Genomic DNA, 26919 nt, shown 5'->3' with positions numbered 1-26919 from the left:
CAAATAATAGTGTACAAAATTAAAAATCTATATATATATATATATATATACATAAATAATATATTAAAACAAATATAATAAAATTTCTTCATCTTTAATTTATAGTTCATAATTAAAAATTAATAATCAATAATAATTTTGAATTATCATAAAAAAACAGATATCTTTTTATTTATTGTACTATTCAAATTTTTCTTAATATTTTTATGTTCATTAAATTTCTTCTTTCATTATTGAAGAAACTGAAGAAGTTTCTTCTTCAATAACCATTTTTTACTGTCAATTAATTATATTGTAATAAATTCTTTTGGAATGTCACCGAACCGGTGCTAATTTTATTCCCATTACTGGGAAACATTCTATAAGAAACGTAACGATATCGAGATATTTTTTTTTTATAACGTTTCACGATGTTATTGTATCACAGTTAGATATTCCAATATATACGATGTTTTCCGAACAGATGATTTTTTTTCTTCCATTTTGATTTTCTATCGAATTCTTTTAACATTTTAACTTTTCGTTTCGATTAATTAATTCGCGAATTCGCGAGCAATTTATTAAAGGTAAATTTTTCGCTCGAGATCAACCCACCGAGCATGCGCATAATATGTATATTTTTCTATAGGCAGAGTGGCGATTCGTAGGCTGGTTGGTCGCGAAGCAAAGGGCCGCGTCACGAAGGCAAAGTTAACGGCCCATAATTCATAGCCGACATATAATAAATATCGTTACCCCATCGTAAGCGCACGTAGACACGTGCATTGCGGTCTTATATGCACGTACCCTTCGTATAATACGTATGTAAAGAAGTAAATGTTTCACGACTCCATATAGACTTTCCTCGAGATTACGTGGTGAGCTTTCGTCCTTGGCAGAGGTAATAAAAGTTTCTTTTAACAATGCAACTCGCGCGCAGAATAAAATAATAGTCGCCCTTTTGGATTCTTCTTTATCCCTTCGCAGGTATACACAGGTGTTTTTTTTTTTTTTTTTTTTTTTTTTTTTTTTTTTTTTTTTTTTTTTTTTTTTTTTCTCCCAACTCGAGAATATGAAAGATTATTCATCGAATCGTGATTTATGCGAATCTATTGCTTTTATCCGCCAGTTCGTTTAGCTCATTTACATTTCTCTCATTCTTCAATAGATTTATTCATGAAAATTTTACTTGTTATTTTGTACTTGCATCAATTTGAAATAATTTCCGTCATAAATTTATTTTGACAGAATCTTTTTATCCAATTTGACCAATGTACGAAGATTCTTCGAGTATTTTTCTCTTTATTTATTTATTTATTTTTTTTTTATTGGATATCGTATCCCTTTGTTACTTTTTTAATTTATTCATTCGAAGAATAATTATTTGCGAGCATTAAAATTAAAACCAGAATATAATGATTACATGTAAATGAGTAACGGTAAACAGAGGTGAGAAAAAAAAAAAATTTGAAATACCATCATTTTTAAAAAAATCTTTCATGGTTTCGGGTCATCGAACTCGTGAAACAATATTATATCCTTGGGTTCTCGATATTTATTATTCTCTCTCACATCAGGTTTAATTTAAATTATTCCTTAAACAAATTATTTAAATTTAATCTTGTTGATTATAATCCTTTTATTAAATAACGCTTTTATTTATATATTCTAAAATTTATTAATTCTTTTTGCAATTACAAGTATTCATATTTCCACGTTCACCACGATATTCTGAAATAATAAAGTAACGAAGAGACCGTATTATACACGTATATACAGGTATATATACGTAAACTCTATTCGTGCGCGAATATATTAAAACGATATAAAAGAAGAAAGTCAAACGCGCGGAGGAGCCCAAAATAAGGTGAACAAAAAATATCCTGCATGGTCGACCACCGCGGTTTGCGGTTACAATGTGCGCCAACGAAAAAAGAATTCTTCGTTTCGTCTCTTCCTTCTTCCACCTCCCCTCGTCCGACTCGTTTCTCGGTTCCTCCTTGGCTCCCCATCCTTCTTATCCCTCGTATTCGTTCCCGAGATTTCCAACGTGTGTAGACAGCCGGATTTATATTCAAATGAATCGCCGTGGAAGGGTCGACTTATCAACGTATCAAACCCTACGAGGCATAAAGAATAGACAAGGGGTGGTGAGTCGCGAAAGAATGTTTGCCTCTCCTTGATCGATTATAGGTATCGCTTGAGGGAATTGTTATTAATTATACCGAGAAACTCGTTCCTTGAAAATTAATTCCGGAATGCGAATTACGACAGTTCCGCTCTGTAATCAAATCTCGGATAAACGACAACCCACTCGATCATTGTCGATGTCGAAGCTAAATTTATTTATTCGTTAAAATTAATCTTTTCGAAAGAAAAAAAAATTGTTCGAATTAATCCATTAATTTAATTTAATTAACACGAATCGATCTTTATTTCTTATTTAAATATGGAACGATTATATCTCGTTATTAATTTGTATATAGGTTTATTACATACCTGTGTGGTGATCATCACAAACTCGATAATGATGGTCGCTTGTTTTTAAATATTACAAATAGGCGCACATAACCTATAGCTGCGCGGCCAAGCAACGAAAAGTTTTTCGTGGGCGCAATTATCGGCAGAGCGATTTCCTTCGTTCGCGCCGCTACATGACTTTATTTAGCTTTAGTTTGTTGAAACCGGTTGCAAGCGACTTCTCTCCTCTCTTACTGCAATACCGAGAGTTCGGTGCTCCGCATCATTTAGGGTTCCTCGGGTGGAGGAAGGTATTTCGCGTTCACCACGGCTTCTTTCTCATAGAGGTAAATCCTTTTTGGTACAGTGACTGGTACTCTCCGATCGTAATTCGTATTCCATTATACTTACAATTTATTTTAACAATTGTCCAATTGATCAATTTCTTTTCTTCTTTTATCTCGATATCATCACTCTTTCCTTAAAAATAGATCGCTGCTTACTATAAGTTATACGAAAGATACGATAACAAAGAATTGAAAAGAAGAGGTTAGGTTCGAACTTTCTCCCTTCCTCCATAGATATCGCTGCAAGTAATTATATTATCGAAAAATTATATCGAATTACGATAATGCGTTTAAAAATCGAAATCAAGAAAGTGGGAATTTCGAATAGCTGGAATTTTTGAAAAAAAGCTTCGCAATGTTCGGGGAACGACGTCCAAGTGCGAAGAAATTCGGTCAGGGCCGTCATCACTCGACTCGATCTTCCGCTTTTTGCCATTAAAGCAGTCGCGTCTTAATTATCCTTTTTTTCCCCCTCCCCTCCTATCGACGCTTGTAAATTAAATTCCACGGTTGGCTAACGCACGCGGTACAAGAGGAAAGCGGATCAACGTGTGGCTCGCGTTAGATCGAGCGTGGGCAGCTTGCGTCATTAAGCATAGTAAGTTACGGTACAAGAATGACTTTGGCTTTGGCGGAGAAAGTGACCGGGTGTGGCTATTGCGAAACATTGTACATCGCACGCATATATATATATATATATATATATGTATATATATGTATGTATGTATGTATATATATTATATATATATATATATATACACGGTACAGCATGGAGCAAGGATTTTCGTTGTTCGCGCTCTTTGACAACCTCCCATTGTTCTGCCCATTTTTTTTTCCTTTCCCCCTTCGCTTTCGACGCTTAAGACGTTTCTACGAATAAAAGCATTCCCTCTGGATCCTTTTCTATTCCTAACAATAACCCGTTGCACAACAGCGATTGCAATTAATATTAAGAAAGGAAATTTCGATCGAGGAAAAAACATTCTCTCTCTCTCTCTCTCTCTCTCTCTCTCCGATTATTCGTCGGATGAATGGACAGTCCACAAGACTCGGTTAAGGCTTTTTCCTAATCTCGCTCGTGCGCGCGCATGCTGGAAACGGTTTTCGGAAGAAGACGTAAGGCGCGTTCTCGGGCTCGCTTATCGGAGGATGCTGCCGAACCACCCGAACCAAACGTGCGAACGGTTCGTCCGGTTTTCGAGGTAGAGTTCATCGAACCTTGCGTTGCAAGGGATTGTGTACGGGCTACCGAACGTGTGTCGCGTTGTTCGTAAACGATCATTGATCTGTGACGCCTACTACACGTTATCTAGCTTATACATATATATATATATATATATATAATTAGAAACGTTCTCTCTCGCGTTATCACTTTCACACGAATTATTTTACCGAGTTCTAGGCCAAGGTAAATAATATCCACCGCTCGTGCCTTAAATTAAGCCTCCTCTCCTTCTCGATCGAATTAAATGTGTAACGATGATCTATTCGAATCTCTCTCTCTCTCTCTATCTCTCTCTCTCTCTCTCGTTCAAGCGAAAGGGAATAACTGTTGCGACTCCTCTTCTCTGCAACAGGTTTCTTAAATGAGAAAGACACTTGGATAGTGGAATTTTCCGCTATAGAAATATCTCTTATATTTTTCTCGTCTCCATTTTCTCGCGACCGGTGGTGGTTCTTCAACTACTCTTTCCTTTGGCCATTGTTGGAAACTTTTTCGAGGTTATTACACGTACGATATGTAAATGGCGTGGCCGGGTTCGGTCCTACGGACGGACGGACGGTGGACCGGCCGTACCCTTTCTTCTTTTTCTTTCTCTCATTCCGATCCTTCTCTCTATTTCTCTTTTATTCCACGCTGATCCTTCTCTCATCTTGACAGGGGCGGATCAGATCGAAGCCAACTTCGAAACGATAAAGCTGGGAGCCGGTAATAATAGCTGGCTAATTAAAATTCATAAAGGGGCGGCGGAGACACCCTCTTCTCTCTCTCTCTCTCTCTCTCTCTCTCTCTCTCTCTCTCGCTTGCTGTGCAACAACTTATGCTATTTAAACACCAAATTAATTAATTGTCGCTTCGAGTATGATTATTTTTTTGTTATAAAATTAATTCATCACTTGTTGAGTATTTTTGTAAAATAAATCGAGAAAATTACTCGAAAAATAATATAATAATCGTCGCATTTAAAATTCACATTCGAAGAAAACTTGGCTCGTTGGATGAATATCAATTTCTTTCCCTTCAAAATTAAAAAAAAATTTTTTTAAAAAATTAATTCACATTTTATTTTTGTAAAATAAATTGAGAAAATTATTCGAAAAATAATATTCGACGATATCAATTTTTTCTCTTTAAAATTCAAAAAAAATTTCTTTAAAAAGAAATTAATTCACACTTGTCAAGTATTTTTGTAAAATAAATTGAAAAAATTAGTCGAAAAATAATATTCGATGATATTAATTTCTTTCCCTTTAAAATTCAAAAAAAATTTCTTTAAAAAAAAATTAATTCACACTTTATTTTTGTAAAATAAATCGAGAAAATTATTCGAAAAATAAAATAATAAATCGGATTTAAAATACACTTAAGACGACTTAAGAAAACTTAGCTCGTTCGACGAATATCAATTTCTTTTTCTTCAAAATTAAAAAAAAATTTCTTTAAAAAAAAATTCACACTTTATTTTTGTAAAATAAATCGAGAAAATTATTCGAAAAATAATATTCGATAATATTAATTTTTTTTCCTTCAAAATTTAAAAAAAATTCTTTAAAAAGAAATTAATTCACACTTTATTTTTGTAAAATAAATTGAGAAAATTATTCGAAAAATAATATTCGACGATATCAATTTTTTCTTTTCAAAATTAAAAAAAAATTTTTTTAAAAAATTAATTCACACTTGTCGAGTATTTTTGTAAACTAAATCGAGAAAAATAATATTCGATGATATTAATTTTTTTCCCATCAAAATTCAAAAAAAATTTCTTTAAAAAAAAATTCACACTTTATTTTTGTAAAACAAATCGAGAAAATTACTCGAAAAATAATATTCGACGATATTAATTTTTTCAAAATTCAAAATTGAAAATTGGAAAAATTTCTGAAACATCTCGATCGATCGATCGATTAATCGTGCACGAAAGATGGAGGAAAAAAAGATGGAGAATTTGTTAAATTTGAAAATCTCGTCGATCGATCGATCGATCGATTAATCGATCGAGGGGGAAAATTTTGATCGGGAAGATTCGCGTGGATCCGCTCCTGTTGTATGCCACTACCACCTCGGCACCATCGTCATCACCATCTCCCTGGCTCCTCCGTAACGGATAGGCTTCACCTCCAGAACGGAACTCCAGTCTGCTTCCAGTTTCTCCCTCGAGAATGCTTGTTGGCTTAGTCGGAGTTTGGCTCTCGCAACGCGCGCTTCGTGCCGCGCCCCGCACACTTGCACACCCGTCCCGTCGATCCATGCTCTCTGACTGAAAATCTTTTTTCCTTCCCTCTTCCGTCCGAGGATCTCTGCGAGGAGATTGCGCAACGACATCGAAATCGACGAAGGATCGACAAAGGAAAAAGAAAAAGAGAGATCGTGCTTCTTCTAAATTTATTACAGTGTCGTTATTAATAGAATCGAATAGAGAAAGGGATATATATATATATTGGAGGAAGATTGGAGAAAGAGAGAAGAAAGAAATGTGCGGGAACCGATATCCGATCCGAGATATCGAAGGCGGACAATGATCGACACTTAAAAGGTTCACTTATCATCACCTTTTGTTTTAAATCGATACATATTTCCAATACAATGATTGTGACCCGTCCTATTACGTACGGCTACCATTGTGCCGTAACACGCACTTTGTTTCCATTCGATTTTTACCCCGCTTTTTTACTCTACTGGCTTCACTCTACTTACGGCTGACCCTGTTCGTAATAATTAATGGTGTTAAACTCCGTGAACGCCCGCGGACCGCTCATGCTTGCCCCTCTCTCACGTTTAATAGAATAGGCCGATTGTCTCGCCCGTCTACTTTTAAAATTCGATAAAAATCTCTCCTCGAATCCATTTACAACATCCATTCAATTTTAATTTAACACGAAATTTTAAAACTTACTATATTTAAAAAAGAAACTTATTTTTATCAATTAAAAATATATATATATATTATATATATTTTAATATTTATAATAAATATATATATATATTAATTCAATTTTTTTTTCCCTATTATTTTAGATATAAATTAATTATCATCGAGAATCATCGATATTTATTACAGGTGTCCCATTCCTCCTGTAGGAAAGGGAGGCGGGCGGATGTAAGGATGCGCTTACGCAGGAAACGGTGCATGTCCCGGTGACGTTACAGAAACTTACTAGAAAGAGAGAGAGCGAGAGCGCTAGCTAGCGAGCGAGCGAGCGAGCGAGCGAGAGAGAGAAGAAAAGAGAGAGAGAGAAGAGAAGAAACGTACGAGCGTACGCGACGCGCATAGGACAGAGAAGCACACGGAAGCGCACGGATGACGCGATGAGACTGAGCCCGATCATCCTGTCGTGGGCCACGGCGAGTTGGCTCGGTCCAACCGGAACTACGGCGGCGCGGGCGTCCAAGGATTACGAGCTGTCCACGGAATTCTTCCTCGTGCCCGGGCTGGACGTGGCCGTGGACAAGAACGGGCTTGCAAGCGTGGCTAGTGTCATCAGCGTCCCGGCGCCGAACAGGACCGTTTCGGTGTACAAAATCCCCCCCCCTGGGAGGAAGAGGAGCCAGGCGGAGATCGAGGCCGATACACGCGCTTACCCGAGGTCCTTGCTCAGGCAACGACCCTGGGCTCTTCCTCTTGCTGCCCTCAGCGCTGCCACGATGCTCCTCATGGCTGGCTTCGAGGTTTTCGTACTGCTCAAGGTCGGTTCGTTTACCTTTAACGACTTCTACATCTTCTACGTCCAAACCGATCTCGCTCGATTGCCATCTCCCCGCTTGTGGGCAGTGGGTGGGCGCGGGTGGGGGAAGTGAGGGAGCTGGCAGGAGGCAGGAGGAAGGGGGGCCCGGCGCGAGTTTGCATGCGCGGACACATTTCTTTTCCTTTTCTTTTTACGTATATTATACATACATATATATATATATATATATATATATCGTTTGTTTGATTTATTATCACGTTTCGTTGATACTCGCGTAACTGTGATAGCTCTAGGAATCTCATGAATATTTAATTATCGAGTTTGAAATTTATAACTCGATTGTTTCACGGCCGGAAGTGGAGCGCGGAGACAGGTCTCTTCTTCGACACGTATTGGGAAAAGTGGGGGGAGGGGAAGAAGGAGGTTGTGTTGTTGTTTCACGATCTCGCGTGCAATGATACGAAACGTGTTTTCGCAACGGTCGTGTGATCGCATCTGTATAATCGTAGGGGAGGGGGAAGTGGATTAATAGAGCTTGGAAGGAAGGAAAGAAAGGAAGGAAGGAAGGAAGGAAGGAAGAAAAATCTCTTTTCCTAGCGTAAAACGATGACACGTAAGACGAAATGATATGCAAGGATTTTATGGTAATTGTTTTCGTTCGCGCTTCGACAAGCTCCAATAACCGCAGCGCGCTCGCAATTTCGAGCGAGACCTAGGCCTAGTTTACATGCCGACTACCTATTTCTTCCGTCCGTGTCGTCTGCTCGTACCGACACACTCCATTGAGCACTCTGGTGAGCCGGTAGGAAAGCTTTCGATAACAAATTTCATACCTATATATATATATATATATATATATAAATAGATTAATTTAAAACTTATTTTGGCAATAATTATTATATAGTTCGTATATATATATATATAAAATTATACATATATATATATATATATATATATATATATACATTTATATTTAAAAAAATAGATTAACTAAAAATAGATTAAAACTTATTTTGGCAATAATAAGTTTATTACACATTTTATATATATATATATTAATATATATAAAAAATGTTATATGTTTAATTTTTAATATATATATATAATTTTTTGGGAATCGTATTTTTAATTTTTATAATAATTATTTCACAGTTATATATATATATAAAATTATCGTCATAATAAGTTTCAAATTAATCTATTTTTTAAAATATATATACATATATATAATTTTTTGGATATTTTTAATTTTTATAATAATATAAAACTGTGTAATAATTATTGCCATAATAAGTTTTAATCTATTTTTTTTTAAATATATACGTATAATCTTTTGGGAATCGTATTTTTAATTTTTTCTCTAATTATAAATGGGTTATTATTGAAAAAAAAAGTGAAATCGTACGTGTTATTAAAAAAGTGATTAATTATTAATAATTTGGAATATTAATTTGTAATTATTAAAAATCGTATCGAATTTCTAATCTTTATTAATCAGAAGATTAGTCGAAGAGAGAAATATAAGAAAATGGAACGTATGATAAATTAAAAATAAATATGGAACGAGCGAATCGATTAGCTTGTACGAGTTAATAGATATTAATCGTTTTCATTCTTATCCATCCCTATTAGTTATTCCAATTAGCGAAATTAAATCTCGTTTATTAGAATCAATCTGTATATGGAAATCAATTCTTGCGAACAATCTTTATCTCGTATCTACCTCGCCGTGTCTGTTACATTAACATTAACATTAATTAATAGAACAAACAATGCAACCGTTTGAAAAGAAACGTAAACAGAATTACTTTCTTATTGCCGTATCTTAGAGAGACTTACCTTGGTTGGAAGGAAAAAAAGAAAAATCGAGAGCACTCGCCTCGCGTGAAACGTGAACGCGTGCACGTTTTTATTTTCCCTCAATTTCTTTTTACGAGCGATCGTACAATATAACCGAATATCAGAGTAAACATTCGTTGCGGTTCGTTTATCATTCAAAAGAAAAGAAAAAAAAATGATTTATCGACGATAAGCGAACAAGTTCTTTAATAAAGAAAAGAAAAAAAAACAAATTTAATAATAATAATAATAATGATAATGATAATAATATTTTTCAGGCAAGAGTGACCGCACCGAATAGACGACATTTATTTTTGGGGCAAGCTCTACTTTTAGGCCTTTTCCTACTGGCAGGACTCTCGGCAGCGGCCTCCCTCAGCCAAAACCCTCTCTCCTGCGCCGCATTTCGATTAGTCGGCTTGCCTGCCGCTCTCGTATTTGCGGCCTTGTTGGTTAAATGCGTGTTCCTGCTCTCGTTAAATAGCGGAGTTTATCTACCGGCACCCTATCAAGTAAGATTAAACATAATCGTAATCACTAAAGAGAGATATAATCACTCGTACGTTGACACGTTACGACTATTATTAATTAACTAACTTAACCAGTGCGTGGAGGGGATAACTTGAAATTTACCTAGGGAAAAACATTTATCTAGTAACATTTAGTATTTAATATTTTTTGACAAAAGATGATAAAAATTTTCTTCTCTCGCTTTATAATTGATTTGGATTTGAAATTAAAATTCAATAAATAAAGCAACGTGCATTTAATTTCAGAAATGTAAATTATTTGAATAAGAAAATAACTACAATTCGCACGTGTTCAATTACGCTTCGTGAAACGTAATATATTTATTCTTTTTCTTTTTCGTACAAATATATTCCGGTGAGAAGGAGGGGAGGAAAAATAAAGAACAAAAAATAAAAGGAAAAAAGAAATCAGGACGAATATAAAAATGACTTTTTTCTTTCTTTCTTTTTCCATTCTAATTCGATATAATAGCGATTATCGAGCGAGCGGTAGGCACCGTTTTCATCGTTTTAAGAACACGGTATAAAATGAACGACGAAAAATTCTCTTACCTTTGCAAAAAATCACATTACTTTTTACGATTCGACAACCGGGCAATCTTCTTCATTCGCTTCGAACATTGAAACCCGTAGCACATAGGAGGTTAAGGTTTGAAAAGAGATTGAATATATAGAATCGAAAGTTGTAGGCGGTGTGAATAGAGCTTTAGAAAAGTCGTGGCGGGCAGAAAACTCGTGGAACAACTCTCGAACAACGAACGATGCGCGAAAGTATTTTTCTTATTTCGCCGTGTGTCCGGGGATCCGGATGTCGATCTCGATCGACTATTTGTACGCGAGACGAGACGAGACGGGATCTGAATGAGAAGCAACAGCCTGCAAACTACGCCCTCTTAACTAATAGCAGTAAGTGCAACTGTTGTGGTCGTTAACCATGCCCTCTACCTGCCCGTTCGTTCAATAACATATTAATATATACCCGACATTTTCTTTCCCGCGTAACGGGGATTCGACGAGTTTTCTTTTATTGCCCGTACATATGATTACATTCGCGTTAAAGGAAGCGATGATAAGAGTTGGAGTGGAAACCAGTTTATGAAATAACTTGTTGGAGGAAAAAAAAAAATAAAAATCAGCCTGCATCTCTTCTCTACTCGTCTAATAATTCCTCGTTTATTATTATCACGTTTTTCGTTTAATGGAAACCATCGCTAGAGGGAACCGCTTGTTCGCAGATGAATTATAGCGCGACAACCGCGAGCGTTAAGAATGTTAATTGAGAATGCCATCGTGATAATTACCGGCATTCTTATCGTTAATCGATCAAAAATAAAAAAATCACCGTTCGATCGCACTTTTTTTCAAGATTGAGAAGAAGCTTACATAAAATATATATATATATATAATCTTTCTCTCTGCTTGTTACAGGCATTGGTATTGGGATTTGCGGTACTCGTGCAAGTGGCTATAATCGGGCAATGGTTTTACGGCGAGCCACCCATGGTTGTCCAAGTACAAAATACGGGGCAAAACTTCACGATGTCCTGTTGCAAAACCCCCCTTGGACAGATAGTCGCCTCCCTCGGGTAAACTTTCGAAATGTAAACTTTCTTTCCGACGATCTATCTTCCTGTGCTTCTTTCTTTCTTTCTTTCTTCTGAAAAAGAAACAAAAATTACAGACGCAGACGAACTCGAAAAGTTTCCTTCCTTTTTTATCTCTTCGAAAAATTCTTTCTTCCTGAAAATCCGAGGTATTAAATTTTCAGGGGAAAAGAGATGGTTTTCGATTTTTTTTTCTTTTTTTTTTCTCTTCCCTCCCCCCCTCTCCAGGTATCCAGGCGCGCTGCTGGTCGCGGTTGCTTGTCTGGCGGTTCGAGCGAGGGGCGTCCGGGACAACAACCGGGAAGCGGCGTTTATCGGCCTGGCCGTTGGTTTATCGCTTCCGATTTGGATATCGAGCGCGATCGGCTCTGTGGCGGCCTCGACGGAGAGCGACAGGGAGGCTTGGCTCGCCTACGGCTTATTGGCCACTTCCCTTCTCGTGTTCCTGACCATGTTCCTGCCCAAGGGCCGACAGTTAGCTGCCCTCGGCCGGGAGGCCACCGCCACGGTGATTCGCGATCGGGACGACGCTATGAGCTCGCTTCCAGGCAGCGGTTACTCGCCCTCCTTCTTCCACTTCAAACCGGCAGAAGCTTCTTTGAAGAGAAAGATGCATTATCATAGCGGCGGTACGTTCGCTCGTGCGTTACATTTTCGCTAATCACTTGTGCAGCAAGTTTTCAACAATTAATGCATTATCTTGTTAAGCAGTTTGTTATAATCAATTTTTTTTTTCTTGCCTCTTTTTATAAAAATGATACTTTCCAGTAACGTCGTGGAAATTGAATCGTCGTCGCGCCTTTGCGTGATTTCACCGTGTTTTCTTTCTTTTTTTTTATTGAAGAGCAAATTTCACCGCACCGTAAATTTTCTTTCCGACGTTCTTCCTTCCATCTCGATCGTTTCGCACGATGTCAACGCGACGACTTTCGTGTCCTATCCGTGTAAACTAGAGAAAGAGAGGAGATGATTAATTAAAGTTACTAGATTATTATGAAAAATTTAATTGAAATGCTTATATATTGCTGATGAATGTTAAAATATATATTGTTCACGACGTATGTGATAACAATTGGTATCGATTATTTTTGAAATTTAAAATGATAAAAATTGAAAAATTAAAATTCGTATAAATTGTTTTGATTGATTTCCAGATCGCGTGGCATTAGTTTCATCCGCTATACCTGGATGTACTGCTTGCAGGCACGGTGGAAGTCCCATATACTCGGACGGTAAGTCTCCGAGGATTAATTAGTTGGAAAGATACCCACTAGGTGACTAATAAAATAGCAGAACAAAAGTGATCTGTGAAAATAGATTTTCAGATGAAATTTCGAACGGATGATCTTGCAAAAAGAGAAAAAAGAATATCTTTACGAATTTTAAAAATTGAAAATACTTGTATACTTATATTTTTCATTGAAACCATTTGATGTGTCGAATGATACGAAATGATTATTATCGAGCGAGTCAAAAATAAGTCAAAGTAGATACAATAGAATAATTCTGGAAAAGTTCTTTTTCTTCCGCTACGACGTCGCCACTGGCGACCTTCACCTCGAGGAACGAACGAAAGGGAGGAAAAATCTGTTGCTGGAAAGGTGGAGAGGGAGAAAGTTTCGAGGCGGAGGTCAAGCGCTTCTCCAAGAATTAAACTTGGAAGGGGAAACGAATCCCGTTAGATCAGACGACGCTAGTTAATCGGTGTGACCTGTTGTTGGTGACTGATCAAAACTTTTTTTGAACGAGCGAAAAAAAAATTCTCTTCCCTCGACGAGTAAAAGTTACCATCCAAATTTTTTCGTATATATTATCCAAAGATGATTATATTTTATATTTGGGGAGAGGAAAATTTTAATTCTTTCATTATTCTTGATACATTCGATCTTCTCTTTTTGAAAATTAAAGAAAATTAAAGTTTCGAGTATGTTAGGTTAGATTCATATATATATATTATCGTCTAAATTTTTTCGTAGATATTATCCAAAGATGATTATATTTTTTTGGGAAGAGGAAAATTTTAATTCTTTCATTATTCTTGATGTATTCGATCTTCTCTTTTTGAAAATTAAAGAAAATTAAAGTTTCGAGTATGTTAGGTTAGATTCGTGATTCGTGCATCACTTTACCGTAATGTCCATTATTACGTAGTAGGGCGTGGATTACTACATATTTCGAAGCCAGAGGTCACTAGCCTGTAAAGTCAACAAACTGTCCGCTTTATTTATAAACACCGTAGTTTATAATTATGGTTTGTATGTTATCGTGATATCCAATCATATCGTTTTATTATTTTTCGATTAAATTTATAAATCAAATTTTAATGATAAAAATTCGAAAATGAAGATTTTTATCTTTTTCCAATTGAGAAACATTTCTTCTTGTTTGTCGATAATTGCGCGTATATATATTTTCCAAGAATATTGATCAATTTCTCTTCGTTTTCTCGTGAACGATCAATTACAAATCGAATGACGAATTTCTGTTTTATTTTCAAGATTAACAATCTTATTTCCTGTTTATTCTCATTTATTCTCTAGATTAAGTTAATTTCCGATAAGAGATGTCGAACAGTTTTCATTTCGTTTCCCTCGTGACGATCCAATTTCAAAAATAATGAAATCAGTCGATCGTGACGGGAAACTTTCAAATAATGATAAGTTTGCAAGCAAACTGTGTGACAGGTATGACCCATTTTGAAATGTGGTTATGTTTGCAGAACAATTATACCTCTCAAATGGAGATTCAATGTGTCAACGATGTGTTAAATATTTGCAGTTTGCACGTGATTTCTTAAAATTATATATAAATATCTCTAAAACTTTAAACACGTTTAATAACACGAACAAACAAAAATAAAATTATATATTATCGACTCGTATATGAAATAGAAATATTTTTCAAGTATTTCAAATAAATTTGTTATAAAAATTACGCTTCGTTGCTTAACGCGACCGGAAGAATAAGCGGATACGCGATATTTTTATCCTTTACCGGAAACCAATAATAAGTTTCGGTAGACCATAAATATAGATAACGAATTGTCAAGTTTCTCAAGCATATTTTAAAAATTTTAAAATTATTACATATATATATATATTTAAAATTATTAGTAATTTTAAAGATTAATCGAGAAATAAATATTTTACAGATGTTCACAGTCCGATGGAAACGTTCGTCTTACCACCACCAGGCATGTACTTAAGACCAGAAGACGCGGGAAATTTGTACACTACTCTGTCGGCAAATCCCAATGTATTTTTTCAGCGAGCAGCTCATCCCGGGATGATGTATTGATAAATGCTTTCAAATAAAAATTCGTAAATTTGACGAAAGAATTGCTTCCTTTTATATTCTTAAATTTTTAAAAGAGATAACAATGAAACAATGGACTTTATTCTCTATTCGCTTGTCTTGTTATTATAAATAACGATATGTTCGAGTATCGTCCGAGATTTATTATTTTATTATAAAAATAATGCTCGATTAACAAATCAAATTATAATAATCGGGTAAATTAAAATAAAAATAAGATTAAGTTTTTTTTTTATATCTTTTTTTATTCTACATTACGCTTAAATTAAATATATTATATTTATACTGGAAATTATATGGAAACAATAATGATAACGAAGAAAGTGTACAATGGATTAAAAACAGATAGATTTTTCTTTTCTTTGTGTTATTCTTATCTATTAATGACTCATTTTCATTTAATTGCTACAATTCTTGCAACAATTCTTCTTATAAATTCTTATAAATCAATTAGTTCTATAATAGAATACACATCAGAATGATAGAGTATCGTTTTAATTTCGAAAAATTTGAAAATTAAAGATTTACTTTATTTATCGTTTTTTAATTTATAATTATTCGAAATTAAAGAAGTTAAAATCTTCAAAAGAATTTCAGATATTTTCGTTTAATTTATTCAAATTATTCAATATATTTCGTTTATCGAGTGAATTGACACGTTGGTCTATGCATTGAAAATAATGTTTTACATTTATCATATTTTTATTCTCATGTTATTTTTTTAATAAATTTAATAATAAATAAAATTTAAAAAAATATATTATTCAATTTTACTTTCAAACTACTATTTATAGATGATAATATTTTACACAGTAAGTAGAACTCTTTAAATTAATTAAAATAAAAAAACGGGATTAATTAAATTCTATTAATTAAATTTTATTAATTAAAATGAAAAAGCAGTTCAAAAAATTAGAGTTAATATAATGATTTATTTAATCTTCTCTCACAACCAAACATATACTTAAATATATAATTGATGTATTTTCTCTATTATAATTGCAATATATAAGTATTTATGTATATATACGTATGCATATAGTGAGTATGTAAATGACAGGTTGCTTTCTTGACGTCATGTTCCTAGTCTAAAGGAGATACTTTCTTTGCAGCTGTCAACGGTATGATTCGTTGTACAAATATTATTTCCTAATGTATCCTAATAGAAAAATAATGTGATTTTTGTAATTTCTTTGTTAAAATACTTGTTAATAATATTTTAATGAAAATTTAAAACGAAGAAACTATTTAATCGATTATTGACATTTATTATGCCATTTCTTAACCTAAAAAACATGTTGGAAAACATTGCATAGTCACTATAGTGTACCTGATTTTTAATGTTAATAAAATTAAAGTAAAATTTTGTTACAACTTGTATCACAATATTTAAAAATGGCTGAGAAATTGAAATATCTTAGGTAAGTAAAATTTTTCTATGCTTTTTTATCTATATATATTTTATTCAATATTTTTTTTTTCTCATTACACACACATATTACACTGTAACTTTTTATCTTACTTATATTTCACGTTTAAATGATGAATTAAAAATTTAATATCAAATTAAAGATATGCGCTTGTTATTATATATTTTGATCAATTTGATCAATTTATTTATTATTTATATTTTATTATAAATAATTTTAATAATAAAATATTATTTATTATGTATTTAGAATATATTTTGTTACATGGAATGTGGCAACAAAATATCCAGAACAAAGTTTGAATAAACTCCTTGATCTCAATAATATTAACAATTCAAAAACGTTAGCTGATTTATATTTTATTGGGTATATATAATTTTTTTATATAAATATATGTATTATGTACAAAATATATGCATATTAAAATTATAAATTATACATATTAGATTACAAGAAGTTAAAGCTCAACCGCAAAATATGGTAATGGATATATTCTTTGAAGATCCATGGACTAAATCTTTTAGGTAATAAACATAAAAATGAAAAATATTAATACAATAAGCTTAATTGTATATTATGTAAATTAATAATTAATTTCTAAAAACTATTAATTATTGTGTTAATTTGTTCTTTTCTCTTTAGAAAAGAATTTTATTATTTAAAATTTTTGTAGAGAAGTGTTAAAGAAGTATGATTATGTAAAAATACGTACACAGCGTTTACAGGGTCTTGTTCTAAATATTTTTTGCTTAAGAAAACATATCACACATTTGAGATCGATAGAAACTCAATATACACGAACAGGATGTGGAGGCATGTGGGTAAGACAAAATTTTGCATAAATATTGTACGATTGCATGAAATTGATTTTTATTTTTTTTAATAACATATCATTTATAGGGAAACAAAGGTGCAGTGAGTATAAGACTAAATATATATGGAATTAACATGTGTGTAGTAAATACACACTTGACACCACATGACCATTTATTGGCAGATAGAATTGTGGATTACAATACAATACTTACAAATCATAGCTTTAGTAATCCAGATACTTCAAGGATATTGTTCCATGAGTAAGTAATTATTTTTTGAATTGATAATTTAATTTGAGAATAGATTAGTAAGTAGTATAGTATTTTCTATAAATATTATATTTACAATAATGTTATTCGTCAATTATATTATTATTATTTCTATATGTAGTTATGTATTTTGGATTGGAGATTTAAATTTTCGATTACATGGAGAAGATTTAACTGCCACAGAGATTGACATATTGGTTAAAAAAAATCAATTAACAACTTTGTTAGCTAAAGATCAATTGAAAATGGTAATGGAAAAAGGAGACGCTTTTGCCGAATTAAATGAAAGTGCTATTACATTCCCTCCTACTTATAAATATGAATTTGCATCTCAAGAATTTGATCTTAAGTAATATGTATTTATTATTATATTTTTATATTTTTGTTTTTTTTTTTTTTTTTTTAACTAAAAATTTTTCTTTTTTCATATTAGACGTCGACCATCATGGACTGATAGAATTTTGTACAGAGTAAATGCAAATATTTATGATGATATTAAATTAAATGTCATTCAGCATAATTATAAAAGTCATTCCAATTATATACAATCAGATCACAAACCTGTTACTGGTGAATTTGACATTATTGTAAGATTTTATTGATCATAAAAATCATTAATAATAATAATTTTGAAAAAATTTTGATGAAATTTAATTAAAATTAATTATGATAAAAATTATTATTATTACGAAGATTTGTATTGTATTCACAGATCAGACCAAGTATAGAAGATTATGGTGTAGAATTTCAACCGGTAACATCTTGGTTTATAGATGAAGAAAATTCAGTGTCATATAAATTATTGGGAGATGCTAGACCTGCTAGTGGTGATTGGGTAGGTTTATTTCCCAATGAATTTTCCAGTTTAGATGAATATATTGTTTATGAATATGTGGGTCGAGGTAAGATATTATAACTTTGTTATAATTTTTTAAATGTATCAATTATTTTATTTTATTTATATTTTCACATTACATCACAATTATTTTATCGAATTTATGATAAAAATTTATATTAGGTAAATCATCGCCAATTCCTTTTGAACCTCATTCGATTATTGAACGAATTTACTTTAATGATACGGCTCTCCGAGCACCCGGAATGTATCGTTTGGTTTATGTTGCTCAGCGAGGAAATCTTTTGGGAATTTTAGGTGTTAGCCCACCTTTTCCAGGCCATCACAGACCTATCTGATAAATTTTAATTTAGTTTTTCAATTAGTTTATGCATAATCACCAATAATAATCACCAGTGATAATTACTAGAACATGTAATTGTGACACTTTATGTATGTTCAAAAATTATCAAATTCATATGAATAGTTTCACCGAGTGATTGAATATTATTTTATTCAAATGTAGTTTCTTGAGCTTTATAATTTTATTATTTTCTTATAATAGTTATTTTTAAAAGATTAGAATATTACTTTACATTTATGCTTATACAACATATACATATTAATCTTCGAAAGTATTATCTTTTAGCAGTATGTTATTTGATCTTATGAACATTAATATATATGAAATATATACATTGAAGATAAATCAAATATCTCTTTTCAAGATATCTGATATTTGAAATTATATATCGATTTTGTTATAATAAGCCTTTAATGTGTTTACTATTATTTTTCAAACAAATTTAATATTATATTCCATATATTAATTTTTTCTCTTAATTATCTTATAATTATAATAATGAATTAAATTATTGGATATTACATAAAATGCATAGTGATTAAAAAAGCAAGTTATAAAAAGTAAATTTTATTTAAATTTTTTATACAAATTTATTTTATTTATATTAAAATGATAATTTTTGTTAGACATCATTATTATAGAATTAGAAAGAGTTTTGAAAATTTTTGCATATTTGATATGTTATGATTATGTATATGTGTAGTTATGTATAAATGTAAATTTTCTTGAAATTATGATCAAATATTTAAAATGAAAAAAATTACAAATTACATAAATGTATTATTCGGTAAATAATTTTCAATAATAATTTCTTTTTAAACAATTAAATAATTTAATTAATAAAAAAAAGCTATATTTTTGTAATAAATTTTTAAAAATTAGTCCTTATTTTATCACATAATTTAATATTTTTATACATAAAATGATATGTAAAATTTTGTTGAAATAGTATTTACTGGATAATGCAATAGCAAAAATACGCATAAATGCGAAGAATACTCTTTAAATGACACAATGTAACTTGTACAACATTAATGTTCAAAAATTACTTTAGGTACCTGGTTTGGGTTATTAATTATTACCCAAAAGCTTAATTGTTTTACGTCACAGAGCTTATAACGAGTATGGCAATGTTATTTTGCGTACTTAATGTTCGAAAAAGCACTCGTAGGTAACAATCAATATTTATTATTTTGTTAAGAAATTTTTCGTTTCTATCCGTAAAAATATTGTAATTGTAATTGTGGCAATGGATTTGGTTATACAAATCCACACTATTTTATTTTTATATAATACTTTAGAAACAGAAATAAAATATACAAATGTACACTGTAGTATCAAAAGATACAAATAAATAAATATTTTTCATTGGTCAAAAAGTTTTTTAAATATCATTTATAATTTTATTTTGAAATAAACATATTGAAATGATCTATCCTAATACAAATCTATTCCTAATACAAAAATGAGGATACTTAAAATGATAATAATTAATACAAGAATATTTAATATTAATATAATACATAAAATAAATAATATACTTCTTTTTTAATTAGAAAGACAAATATTAATTAAACTATTTAAAAAAACAATATTTATTTAAAAAAATGATAGATATATAAATAAGTGAAATTGATATATGATACTGAATATCTTTAACTAATAATAGCATGTTATCTTATATCTAAAAATTATTAAAAATTTTTTAATGTATATATATATATCTGGTTTTTTATTGTTACATAATCAATATATATACAATTTGCATATACTATAAAACGAGTTGCATATGTTTTTATATAATCAAAACAAGTTTCTAAAAAACAGGCTATAATTCTCCAAAAATGTGAATACATTTATTAAATAATGTAAATACATTTCAAAAATAAATTATATATTTTATCAAATCTCTTTTTCATTAATTTATATCATTTGTTTTTGAATAATAAAATCTAATAATGAAATATAAATATATGTACATATATTTATACACAGTCTATAACATCCAGTTTTCATTAATATAAAATTATTTTTGTATTTTGTATTTTTGTATAATACATAATCAAATTCTTTTAAATAAATTATAAATCACATTGCTTATTCAAAATCAAGATGATATACAAAATAAATTGTTATGCATGATGAAATATATGTTAATGAAATATATATTGTTCATGTGATGTGAGTTAACTAATTTCTTCTAACTCGTTAATTAATTAATAAATAATAATTCGATAAGTCTTGTTTAAAATAAATATATAAAAATCGTCAATTTTTTGACGATTTTTAGTCAATATTTGACTAATTCAATACTTCATAAATATATTATACTAAAATTGTACATCTCTTCAAGGAACTTTCAAGCATTTTCGGCAGTTGATTTGTAATCCTTTTATGATGTTTCAACAAATTTGAAAAAGGATCGAAAAATAAATTATTTTTAAACAATAATCGTGTCTATCTAGGCATAGGATCACCATTCATCATTTGAAGCAGACCCAATTCCATGCTTCCAATTTGTCGTTCTGGTATTTCATTAATACCTCGAAATTTTTTTATTCTATTCCATATAAAGTCCCTCGGTGGCCTTCGTAGTACGAATAAACCAAAAATAAAAACACCTTGAAGAGCGTTTACGAGATCGAAGGAGGGCCAGTTGAAGGAATTTCCATTGATGTACCAGAATATTAATTCCATCATCCAATTGAAGAAGTTCAAGAAAAAAATTAGCAAGCAGACAATTTCGGTTTTCATTAAATATCGAAAAGTCCTTCGATCGTCTTGATCCGATGGTTCGTTTCTCCTAAGACGTCTCAAGTCAAGTTGCCTTTGATATTTAGTCAATTTGATGAAAGTTAAAATAAAAAGAATTATATTCCCGAGGAGAAGTAAACCAATTGGTACATAAAAGTATGGTATCGCTTTGTCTTCAGCTGCAAATTCAAAGATAATAATTTTAAAAATTTTGATTTAACAATGGTACGTTTGTTTTAATATTTTACTGAATATTATTTTATCATTTATATATATTATCAAGATTGATATGATTAATATTCTGTAAAATTTTTTTTACGGATATCGACATAGGTTAAATTCAAAATCAAAAGAATTTCTTGAAAATGTCATAGGAATAAAAATAAGAACGACAATTAGAATCTTTATTATATCATTCAATAGATTATATATTATTTGTATTCAAAATGTTTCGTGTTAATCTAAAATGAAATTCAAATATTTAACTTACCTTTGAACGAACAACTTTCCTTGCCGGAATTCTTCACGTAAGTCGAAGGTATCATAGGATTAAGATCCATGATCATTGAGACAAGGATAAGTATCACCGAGGGACCCCAGCACCATAAAGAGTACCAAAAGAATAACGTTCTTGCTTCTGTCCTCTCGCAGATTTCCCGACAGTATCCTCTGTTCCTACATTTACCGACGTAGAAACGCACTACCAACCACATTTCAATGCACATCGCATTTAGCCAGAAGAAGCAGCCGATGAAGGAGAATTGGATAATGAATGCTGGAAAATTCAATCGTATTGTCGATCTTAAATTCTAAAAAACAACATTGGTCTTTGCTATATCATTCTACTTCGTAATATTACATTGGACTAATTACATTGTGTACGGTAACAATAAAATATAATTTCATTCATTTGAACTCGTTAAAGAATATATAATATGACTTATATAACTAGAATTTATGTAACACGTGTTTATTGTTTCTTTTCACTATTTAGGATTTTTCATTTAAATAATAAGAAATTGAAGTTCAGATACAATTCTCTTGTAACTGATAATTTCAGATAAAATACTTAAGAATTTTTTTTTTCGTAAGTAACTTTATCTATATTTAATGATTATATCACTAATAAGTCATAGAATTAGATACGTATTATACGATATCAAATATATCATCTTACCTATATTTGTACAAGTTTGGTTCGACAATTCTATATTCCATAATTGTATGATTACTAGCATAACGAAAGCAAGAGCCAAACATCCACAATAATGACACACTGTTTTTCCATATATGTCTCTCAACTCTGGTGTGATGGAATACGCAGCGATTGTAAGAATTAAGAATGGTACGGATATCAAAAGGCCACAAGCGTAGATCGTAATTCGAGAGTCTGCGGTTATTATTACGCGATCTGAAACAATTTTGTTAATGTTAATATATATGTTGATATATATATAATGTGTGTGTGTATGTATATGATATGTATATGTATATATATGATATGTATATGTATATGTATATGTATATGTATATGTATATGTATATGTATTTCAGGGTTCACCTTCAGGAAAACACACAAAAGTGTTGATTCCCATCTCTGGAATAATTTCTATGCAGTAATCGATTCCAGGTTGCAATATTCGTGGATCGTGTTCCCGTGCAAATATCGAACCATTGGTTAATAATACATGGAAATCTTGCGCGTCTTCGGTTGAATTTAAAATATACCTGGAGGAATAAATGCAAAATTTTTATTTTTTTTTTTTTTTTCAAATTATACATCCTTCTAACGTATATTTAATAGTTTCAGCGCAAAACTATATTCTTAGAAATATAGTGGATAGATTAAGATAATATTTGAAATTAATTGCAATCATTATTTGCATTTGAATTAAGAAAGAATGTTACTTATCCTTGAATATAAAACTTGAATATAAAGAATGCAAGATGTTACGATACGATAATAGATTCGAGATGAAATTGCTTTTTCTTTTGAAAGCAAGAGAAAGAATATACAAGGTTTGATTTTACGAATAAAAATTGAGTAAAATTAATTATTAATTTAACTTTGAAGTGTGTATATATACAATTTGAATATTTTCTACTCACTTTTTGTATTTACAGGGATTTCCAATAATCGCGACAAACGTACTTCGAACCTTACCGAAACTATAACCAGAATCATTGAAATTATAGAAAATAGGAGAGAAATTTTCGATACTGAAGGGATCCATAACTGTGCAAACCGCTTTTCCAGTTACGTTTCTTACAAAAACTTCGCCTATCGGGCAACATTTTCCAACCACAGGTAAATTTTTGTATTCGTCGAGCGTCGTTGTCTTGTTTTCCTGTGGGATAAAATCGAAGGTTGTTTTTACGCATGTCTAAAGGTTTAAAAATCGATCTAAAAAAGTTTATCTTATCGATATCGATAAAGGAATTAGTTTATTCAATCATGAAAATTTCATTGATAAAATAATATATAAATGCAACGTAATGCGAGACAAAACTTTGCAAGAGTTAAACGTTTATAATTAATGATTTTACATTTGAATAGAATAAATTGTTAATCCTATTATGTAAATTATTACGTAATACTGTTTAGAAGTGTTTATCAATTTATCATTCACAATGTGAAAAAATTCAGAAAACTTTATTCAATTATTAATATTATTCCCATTATTTAAGTGGATATTACATGCATGAGTATTGACTCAAGAGTTTCAAAGTTGATCTTTCCTTTAACATTGTGCAGTAATTTCATGGAAACAAATTAATTTTAATGAATGAAGATTACAAAGATATTTCCTCATTTTTCCATTGTCAATCTTGAACTAAGCTTTGTAAGATATAAAGCAATTTTTTTATATTAATATTATTCCCATTATTTAAATGGTATTACATGCATGAATATACACTCAACAGTTTCAAAGTTGAAACTCTTTCCTTTAATATTGTGCACTAATTTCAAACAAATTGGAAACAAATTAATTTTAATGAATGAAGATTATAAAAACATTTCCTCATTTTTCCATGAACTTGTCAATCTTGAACTATAAGCTTTGTAAGATATAAAGCAATTTTTTTATATTAATATTATTACTATTATTCCCATTATTTAAATGGATATTATGCATGAATATTGACTCAAGAGTTTCAAAGTTAAAACTCTTTTCTTTAACATTGTGCAGTAACTTTATGGAAACAAATTAATTTTAATGAATGAAAATTACAAAGACATTTTCTCATTTTTCCATGAAGTTGTCAATCTTGAAGCTTTGTAAGATATAAAGCAATTTTTTTATATTAATATTCCTATTATTTAAGTGGATATTACATGCATGAATATTGATTCAAAAGTTTCAAAGTTGAAACTCTTTTCTTTAACATTTTGCAATAATTTCATGAAAACAAATTAATTTTAATGAATGAAAATTACAAAGACATTTTCTCATTTTTCCATGAAATTGTCAATCTTGAAGCTTTGTAAGGTATAAAGCAATTTTTTTATGTTAATATTATTCCCATTATTTAAATGGATATTATATGCATGAATATTGATTCAAGATTTTTTAAAGTTGAAACTCTTTTCTTTAACATTTTGCAGTAACTTCATGGAAACAAATTAATTTTAATGAATGAAGATTACAAAGATATTTTCTCATTTTCTATTGTCAATCTTAAACTATAACTTTTGTAAGATATAAAACAATTTTTTTATATCAATTCTTTTATAATTTCAAATTTGATTGCTTGTAACTTTCAAGTTCAATTTAAGAATTGATACGTTTGCATTATGTCTTATCATGTTATATCTTATACGTTCAAAGATTATCTTTGATGAATGAGTTTTAATATACTTACCAAAGGAATCGAATATATGACCGGTGGTTCTTCTAAACGAGCAGTGCAAATCGTAAATTCGCAAAAAAGAATCTGCAATAACACTAAAAATTTTTTCACAGTTCCAGACATTTTTCTCTCCTTCAATTCTATTTCTGCAAACACTGCCGTAAAAAAAAAAAGAAAAATAACGTTCCTCGAATATTTGTGTATAAAACAGATTCACCGCCTTCTCCAAAATTTTCCAAATTTTCTTCAACGCCACTTCGCTTCGGTTAGACAGATCTTATCAACTTCAGTCTAATTTCTCCTTCTCGTTAATGAAAATACCTTTGCCCGGTCAAAGAAACTTTACAATGTGCAGCCAGATAGAAATAGAAAATTTGAAATATTCTTCTGTTCAATAACATTCTTTGTATTATTTTTCTCTTATATTTCTCTTTATATATTACAGATATTCTCTTCATATATTATATATTATATATATTATAGATATTCTGACTGCCTTTTTTTTCTTTTTTCACAGGATGATCCTGCCCTCTCCAAATACTTGAAATTATTCAAATTGAAACAAGAGGTTGAAAAGAAGAGAGGTATAAGATTAAAGAGTTAAAGAGAGATTTCAGGTAACAGAGATTATATATTTCCAAGATATTACACCCGGATTTCCATTATATTTATACAACTCCTTCTCTGATTATTTTCCAGCTTTTCGACCAAATAATGAACCATAAGAATGAAAATAACGGAACAAGTCTCTCTTCTCCTTCTTCGAAGAGCAAAATCGGTATATTTAACCAAAGGAGAATTAATAATCCAACCGGTCTTAATAATTCGTCGATTGTATCAAAAATGGCAGTGTTTCGAACGAGATCTGGAATAACAAATAGCCTTATTTAATCGCGACTCAACTATGAAGAAGCGGTTGTGTTTAATTAATGACTTTGGAGTAAGCAATATTATAAGATACGGCTTATAAGGAATAACCGAAAAATTAGTCATCTATCGAATGTAGCTAAACCGGGTAAAAACCCAGTGAATTAAAATATCTTCAAAGCATGACACTCGAGATCGATTTTATTATTAATAAAAAATGAATGGTCCGTTATTTCGAGGAAAATAAAAAAACCGGATCTTTGATACAAATACAATAACAAGATGGTTGCATAAGAAAGGAAAATTATATTCTTGTATATATCTCTTTGTTATAATTATAAAATGGTGCTTAATTTTTTTTTTCTATATCATACCTGTTCCTTCGCTAGGATATATCCAGTTGAAAAAGAAAAGAAATTGATTACAATGGAAACAATACGTTTCGGCATTGAAATTACGTAAGTTTTATCTCACAGTTACCTATTATCAATCGCGCGTTTAATTAATCCGTGAAAAAAAGACGACGAAATTTTAACAACACGCGCATTCGCGCGCGAAAAATCGTTATTCACTTTCGATTTCGAATTTCGAATTGAATTTAAATCGTTCGAGCGATGATAATTTTTCTTTCTTCCGATTTTTTCTCGTATTACGATCTAATGCGATTGTTCCTCTAATCGATTGTTATTTAAATTTATCGAATCACGTAATTGCGTGTATGTATGTATGTATGTATATATATATTGTATA

General features: G+C 30.9%; 3 protein-coding genes and 2 long non-coding RNA genes across 9 annotated transcripts; 3 read left to right on the top strand and 2 right to left on the bottom strand.

Annotated features, from left to right (window-relative positions):
- Nucleotides 1-387: 387 nt before the first annotated feature.
- On the bottom strand, nt 388-10968 carry LOC100578584. Of its 2 annotated transcripts, XR_411444.3 has the most exons (4): nt 10616-10968; nt 9534-10038; nt 2479-2919; nt 388-2099 (listed from the first exon to the last, which is right to left on the bottom strand). It is a non-coding gene; the product is annotated as an uncharacterized LOC100578584 (long non-coding RNA). The 2 variants fall into 2 exon arrangements; XR_001702380.2 differs by lacking the exon at nt 9534-10038 and having other exon boundaries at nt 2479-3026.
- LOC408729 lies at nt 2659-15005 on the top strand. 3 transcript variants are annotated; one of them, XM_006569226.3, is made up of 7 exons: nt 2659-2786; nt 7070-7695; nt 9812-10045; nt 11492-11649; nt 11896-12296; nt 12822-12899; nt 14819-15005. In XM_006569226.3, exons 2-7 carry the CDS (start codon nt 7318-7320, stop codon nt 14962-14964), a joined length of 1395 nt encoding a protein of 464 aa, XP_006569289.1. In that variant the 5' UTR covers nt 2659-2786; nt 7070-7317; the 3' UTR covers nt 14965-15005. The 3 variants fall into 3 exon arrangements, 2 of the variants coding, with proteins under 2 accessions (XP_006569289.1, XP_392264.2); XR_411442.3 differs by lacking the exon at nt 2659-2786 and adding an exon at nt 5934-6544 and having other exon boundaries at nt 11832-12296; nt 14819-14997; XM_392264.6 differs by lacking the exon at nt 2659-2786 and adding an exon at nt 5941-6544.
- A 1051-nt stretch (nt 15006-16056) lies between these two features.
- On the top strand, nt 16057-18736 carry LOC408730 (inositol polyphosphate 5-phosphatase K). The gene is made up of 9 exons (XM_392265.7): nt 16057-16403; nt 16662-16778; nt 16859-16936; nt 17086-17233; nt 17313-17488; nt 17619-17846; nt 17931-18084; nt 18210-18399; nt 18516-18736. The coding sequence occupies exons 1-9, from the start codon at nt 16378-16380 to the stop codon at nt 18689-18691; spliced, it is 1293 nt and encodes a 430-aa protein (XP_392265.4). The 5' UTR covers nt 16057-16377; the 3' UTR covers nt 18692-18736.
- A 1975-nt stretch (nt 18737-20711) lies between these two features.
- LOC724780 (G-protein coupled receptor Mth2) lies at nt 20712-25823 on the bottom strand. Its single transcript, XM_001120679.5, has 6 exons — nt 25315-25823; nt 23560-23798; nt 23012-23178; nt 22628-22861; nt 21941-22225; nt 20712-21629 (listed from the first exon to the last, which is right to left on the bottom strand). Exons 1-6 carry the CDS (start codon nt 25423-25425, stop codon nt 21154-21156), a joined length of 1512 nt encoding a protein of 503 aa, XP_001120679.2. The 5' UTR covers nt 25426-25823; the 3' UTR covers nt 20712-21153.
- LOC102653826 lies at nt 22191-25919 on the top strand. 2 transcript variants are annotated; one of them, XR_001702600.2, is made up of 6 exons: nt 22191-22328; nt 22445-22537; nt 22686-22795; nt 23005-23469; nt 23575-23758; nt 25820-25919. It is a non-coding gene; the product is annotated as an uncharacterized LOC102653826 (long non-coding RNA). The 2 variants fall into 2 exon arrangements; XR_001702601.2 differs by having other exon boundaries at nt 22232-22333.
- Nucleotides 25920-26919: the final 1000 nt, after the last annotated feature.

Source organism: Apis mellifera, linkage group LG3, assembly GCF_003254395.2.
Source record: "Apis mellifera strain DH4 linkage group LG3, Amel_HAv3.1, whole genome shotgun sequence".
Lineage (NCBI taxonomy): Eukaryota > Metazoa > Arthropoda > Insecta > Hymenoptera > Apidae > Apis > Apis mellifera.
Note: the sequence above shows the minus strand (reverse complement) of the source record. Positions and strands in the feature narration are given on the sequence as shown.